This window comes from Hyaena hyaena, unplaced genomic scaffold, assembly GCF_003009895.1.
Source record: "Hyaena hyaena isolate Hyena2069 unplaced genomic scaffold, ASM300989v1 scaffold_65, whole genome shotgun sequence".
NCBI classification, from domain to species: Eukaryota; Metazoa; Chordata; class Mammalia; order Carnivora; family Hyaenidae; genus Hyaena; species Hyaena hyaena.
The window spans coordinates 1,116,011-1,122,010 of NW_024080697.1; the positions used below are offsets into that span (position 1 = coordinate 1,116,011).

The following is a 6,000-nucleotide window of genomic DNA, read 5'->3' on the forward strand; positions in this document are numbered from 1 at the left end:
TACTTCGTTAATAACCTCACAAGGCTCTCCGGTGGCCTCTTATGAAGCTGACCAGGCCCCCACCTGCCTGTGCAGTCTAACTGCCCCCATCACCCCTCCCTTGTCTCCATCACCTTCCACAGCCAAGGTTACGATCCTCCAAGGCTACAGAATGTGTTGTCCCTCAATTGCACCACACAGGGTCACATTTTGATGCTTAAACTGTTCTCTACCTAGAATGCATTCCCTCTCTTTGCCGATTGAAACCCTTTGCATACTCCAAGACTTCCAGATCAAATGTTACCGTATCCATTGTGTAAACCTCCCCTATTATATACTCAGCCTTTCTCATTCCCCATCCACTGCATTCATTTAGAACGGATTTTCTCAGGGCCTGGGTGGCTCAGTCATTTCAGTGTCCAACTTTGGCTCAGGTCATGGTCTTGCATTTCGTGGGTTCGAGCCCCGCATATGCTCTGTGCCGACAGCTCAGAGCCTGGAGCCTGCTTTGGATTCCGTGTCTCCTTCTCTCTTAGCCCCTCCCCGCTCATGCATGTGCTGTCTCATACACACATGCACTCTCTCTCTCTCTCTCAAAACTAAACACTAAAAAAATTTTTTTTAAAAAGATTTAGAACTGATGTCTCAAGTTATTAGTCATATGTGTCTCCATCTTGACTATCTGGAGAATTCTTTCTTATTCCTTTTTGTGTCTAACACAATGCCTGACACGTGGCATACATTTAATACTTCTTTGTCTCACTTAATCTGCCGTTTCCCAAATAATGGATGAGCCACACCCAGAGTAGGAAAGGGGGTTTTAGGTTTCCACAATCATCGTCTTCAACAATGCCGAGTTGAGAGGTGAGAAAGAGATTCCCTTTTCTGTGATCTTTCTAGCCTGATTAGATCAGTGGGAAAAAAAAAATCTGCCTGAGATTGGGTCTCCACGCCAGGTCCTTCCCCTAACATTTGCCAATCCCCCCTTTCAACAGGAAGCATACCACCGGGGAGAGCTTCCTAAGATAGTGGTGTCTGACTAGAATTTGAGAGCATTTTATTGTCATTTCAATTCTCCTACAATTACCTTCTTTTTATGACAAGTGGTGCTATTTTCAGCTTATTGAGGGTGATCCAAAGTGTCCTTGAAAAATGCATTTATTTATGTAGAAAAGCAATCTACATATTTGCAATCACAAAAAAATGTAAGTCATCTAAAGGTTCAAAAACAGGAGGGTGGATAAACTGGTATATTCAGACAATGGCATGATACACCACAGTTAAAACAAATAAACATAAGCTGACTATATTAACCTGGTTAAACTCAGAAATCTAATGAGGAGGGGCTGAAAATTGAGGAGGATAATACAGTGTGGTATCACTTATCTAAATTTAAAACATGCAAAACAATGCTGTGTATTTTATGGAGTCAGGCATCCGTAGTAATTGTGTAAAAACATACACTGGAATCAGGAATAAATTCAGGGTAGTGTTTAACTCTGGGCAGAGAGAGAGAGAGAGAGACAAATCTATAGAGGAATTTTCAACTGAAAAAAATCAGAAGCAAAATATGCCAAAATCTTAAAGTTTGAAAAATCTGGATTTGTAGGTGTATTATTTCCAGTACCTTTTGTAGGTTTGTACAAGACTTCATATTATAAAATACTTGAAAATATGTAAAATAGAAAATCCTGCTATATTAACAGTAAACAAATTCAAAGAAAAATAATAGAACAAGAGGGAAAAGATCAAGGAAAATATTTTGAAAGTATTTGGCTGTGAGGCTAGTTCAAGAAACACTGCTTATTTTGAGACAATGTCTTTAAAAGTCCCCTGCAGGGGCATCTGGCTCAGTCAGTTAAGCGACCGACTTCAGTTCAGGTCATGATCTCGTGGTTCGTGAGTTTGACCCCCCACCTCCGGGCTCTGTGCTGACAACTTAGAGCTTGGAGCCTGCTTTGGACTCTGTGTCTCCCTCTTTCTCTGCCCCTCCTCTGCTTGTGCTCTGTCTGTCTCTGTCCCTGTCTCTCTCTCTGTCTCTCTCAAATAATTAACATTAAAAAGATTGTTAAAGTCCCCTGTAGACCATAAATTTCCTTAGTGCAGGATCTGTCTGCTATGGTCACTATGTATCCCAGACACCTACTATTGTGCCCAGCCCATGCTTAATAAATCATCCCTGTGTGCAATAAATTCCCACTACATTCCAGTTTCATGAGGACACAGGCTGTGTTGGCCATTGCTGTCATCTCCATGATCTAGCACAGTGCCTGTCATATAGGAGGCTTTTCAAATATTTGTTGAAAGAAGAAAGAATCCTGTGTAGTAGTGATGCAGTTCCAAGTTTCACCAGAAGGTGGCACTTGGTGCTTGGCCCTGAGCAACCCACTAGGCAATTGCCAGAGAGGTCAGGCTGGCCAGAAGCCATTAGCCAGAATGGGTCTGTGCAGAGGAAGCAGATGGATGAGATTGCCACTCAGCCCTCCCCAGCTGATCTGGAGTGGTTGGGTGGACCGTCAGAGGAACCCACCCATCAAAGCTGCAGAAAACTATCTGGGGGAGAAGCCAAACCCCCAGATACACAATTTGAGATACCATGTGTGCACCTGTGTATGACAGGTGATATGGGTGGCACCCAGCCCATGTCCTTACACACCTGTGCACATATACCAGCTCTACTGTGGTGACAATCTGCTTTGCACATCTTCACCTCATTTCACAACTTCTAATAGTGCACCCTTCCACTCCCACCCTGCACTATCCTACCTTCCCCCCCAACTTCCACCTAAATGCCTATGGTATAAGCTTCTCCATGATCTGGCCCAACCTGTGGCTCCAGCCTCACTCATATGGCTCCCTACACCAGGGTGTCCGCCTGCCCCCAGGCCAGGGCCAACAGTGGAAGTCCTTGTCCTTGGGCAGTGCTACACCCCTCCACCCCACTCCTGCCACCTCTTCTCATAACTGCCCCGTTCCTTTATGCTTTAGTATGAGCTTTCCGTTACTAGAAAGCACATTCATTGGTACATATCTGTTCATCTCTCCAACTCCATTTTAAGTAATTGGGTTATTTTCTCTGCAGGAGCAATGCCTTTGTCGCCGGGCCCCCATCTCCTATCCCATGCTCCTGTACACTAGCTCTTAGGAAGCATGTATCCACTTGCACAGGTCAGGTAGGGAAAAAACTGAAACATGCTGGTGCTCCATTAGCTCTTGTTGACTGATCCTGTGTGTAAGCAACTTGGCAGTGCGTGGGTCTACTCTGCCTGCCTCAAGCTGGGCCTTACGTGGGCAGCTGGACTTCATTCACTCATTCAACAGATACTTCACCAGCATCGATTGTATGCAGGCACCGTTCTAGGCACTGGTAATATAGCAATGAACAAAAGCAAAGCCTCTGTTTTCACAGAATTTACATTAGTGTGGGCTGGGATGACCAAACCATAAGTGCAGAAACAGAAACGGGTAAAGCAGGGTGAAGGGAGAGGGTGGGGCAGGAGTAATCAGAGAAGACCTGTCTGAGCAGAGATCTGAATGAAGGGAGGCAGTCCTGCTGAAGTGGGAAGAGTGCAGCAGCCAAGGAAAACCAGGGGTGGGAGGCCATGAGGCACACGGTCCTCCAGGGTGACTGGGACCAAAACCAACTGGGTTTTTTGGGCCCAGGCCATAAAGCCAGAGTCCTTCCCAGCCTCCCCCGTCCGGTCCCCTCCCAGCCCCGCACCGCGCAGGGCTCCCGCGCCCTCTATCCTGGAAGCACCTGTCATTCCCAGACAAGGCCGGGCGCCCCCTCAGCCGTAAGGATCCCCAGCTGGGGTGGGGGTTGCCTGGGAGGCTCCCGACGCTGCGAGGGCGCCCCCAGCGGGCAGCAGGGGTGCCTGGGGAGAGGGGGGAAAAAGCCACTCGCAGGGTGTGGGGGAGATTTAGGCCTGCAGATTGCACGAGTCGCGCTGACACCTAGCTGCACAGACGAGCACACAGACCCATTCTCCCACGTACCCACTGTACCCCAACTAGAGCGGGAACAGGCTTCGGACCCACAGTGCCCTCGAGCCCATGCCCCCTCCCACGTCCAGCCACGTGAGGGCCCGCGCAGACCCGCGTCCCGACTGTATACACTTGTAGCCAAGTTGAGGCTTCGCTGCCAGCTCCGTTCCCTTGGCACTCTGGAGCCCCGACATCCTCTACCTACCTGCGCTCTGAGCCCGCTCTCGGGTCTCGGGCGCCTGGACCGCCCACCCCACTGCCCCTTCGGGGTTCCTTTTCGGTTCACCGCAGCGCTGCGGGAGTCTGCGGGCACCCTTTAGCGGAGGGCAGGCGAATGCACCCGCACCTTGCGAAAGGAGTTAACGTCAGGTCTCCCGCGAGCGGGTACGAAAGGGTGAGGATGGTGTTGCTCGTTGCTCTCAACTCCTCCAAAGAGGTTCAGATCTCCGAGCCTCAGTTTCGGGACCCCGGTGCTGATTCCTTGCAGTCCTGAGGCCGGAAAAACCAAGGGCACGAGCCCGGTCGGGGCCCTCTCCTCTCTCGCCTGCTCAGCCCTCCACTAACGAGCACACGGAGACCCGCCCTCGCTCCCCCTCCCCGACCCCTACGCTTCCCTCGGCCGTGCTCACCCCGTAAGCCGCCCTCGCGGCGGGCTTGGGGGCGCAGCCCCGGGCAGCTGCGGGGTTCCGAGGCGCGGGAGGGCCGGGGCTGCCCGGGCGCGGACTGCGGGCTGCCGCTGGCCCAAGGGACCGCTTCTCCAGGTCTGCGCAGGTGGCTGGGCTCGCCGAGGCTGCTGCGCGCGGGGCGGCCTCCTGGCCAGAGCGTTGGCGGGCCTCCGGGCGCTCCCCCAGCCGAGCTGGGCCCGCTCCGTGGGCGGCAAGCCCGGGACGGGCGCGTCCTGCTCTCGGAACAGACTGTACACCTTGGCTGCAGCCGCTGCGGGGTGACTGCCCCCGGGGCGCCGCAGCCGGTTCGCGTCCCGGCCAGCCAGCTCGTATCTTCCCACCGGGTCCCTCTGAGCGTGACCCATGCCCACGAAGAGAGCCAGGGTGAGGGCCAGGAGGCTCCCGCAGGGGTGCCGCGGGGCGCGCCCGGTGCAGCGGTGGGTGGCCGGGGGCCTCATGGCTCCGGGGGCGACTGGAGAGCGGGGAGCGCGGAGAGCAGCCCCGGGGGCGTGCGGCGCCTGCGCTCCGCTCCGCTGCCGGCGGCCCGCTCCTCCGTCTCTAGGGACTCCGAGCCAGCCTGCCCCCGGCGAGGGCTTCGCGGCGTGAGCGCTGCGGGGCTGGGCGCTCCGAGCCTGGCGTCCGCTCGTCTCCAGCCGGGAGCGCACCGCCGCGGCACTTTTCGCGCCTTCTCCCGGTCTCTGCGGCCTTCTGAAGGGGAGACGGACGCTTTTATTTTTGGAAACTTCCCCCCGTTTTTTCGTCTCTTTTATCTCCATCATGCCCCCTCCTCGGAGGGACAGCTCAGCCCCCTCATTACCGGAGAGGGAGAGAGGAATTCCAGCAACACCCACTTTGGCACCGGGAAGCGAGCGGGCGGCGAGGGGGGTTAACCCGTGAGGAGCTGGGGGCAGCGCAGAGCTGACCCGACGGCTGGCAGGGGAGACGACGCCTGCCGGCATGGGGGGCACCTGGTCACTTTTCTCTCGTCCTGGGCAAGCTTGAACTGCTGACCTGTCCCGAATTTATGTCTTGCCCCCGCCATCGGGGACAAACTCCCGGTTGGATGAGGCTGCGGCCTCGAAGGTCTGAAGGAGGCCAAGAGAGGTATTAAGAACTGCGTAACAGAGACTGGCCCAGAGGGACCGCCGTCCGACCCCTTCGCTTCCCGCCCCGGCCACTGGGGGCGCCCGCTGCGGGGTTGGCTGGAGGGGGGCCGCGCGGGGCAGCGCACGGAGCTCGCCTGCCCCTCCGCGCGGCGGGACGCGTGAGCGCTGGAAGGTCGCCTGGGGGCGCGCGCCCTCTAGTGGAGCTGGCCGCGTCCCCGGCCACCTTGCAGCCGCCGCCGGCCGCCTTCGCTCCTAGATCTTAATCC

At 54.9% G+C, this 6,000-nt stretch overlaps 1 protein-coding gene across 1 annotated transcript in view; it reads right to left on the reverse strand.

Moving 5' to 3' along the window:
* Window positions 1-5,644, reverse strand: part of LTBP2 (latent transforming growth factor beta binding protein 2) — a 103,817-nt gene extending 98,173 nt beyond the window's left edge. Inside the window, 3 exon segments of the mRNA XM_039232223.1 lie at window positions 4,593-5,137; window positions 5,140-5,307; window positions 5,309-5,644. Coding sequence (XP_039088154.1) covers window positions 4,593-5,137; window positions 5,140-5,307; window positions 5,309-5,587 — 992 coding nt within the window. The 5' untranslated portion in view covers window positions 5,588-5,644.
* Window positions 5,645-6,000: the final 356 nt, after the last annotated feature.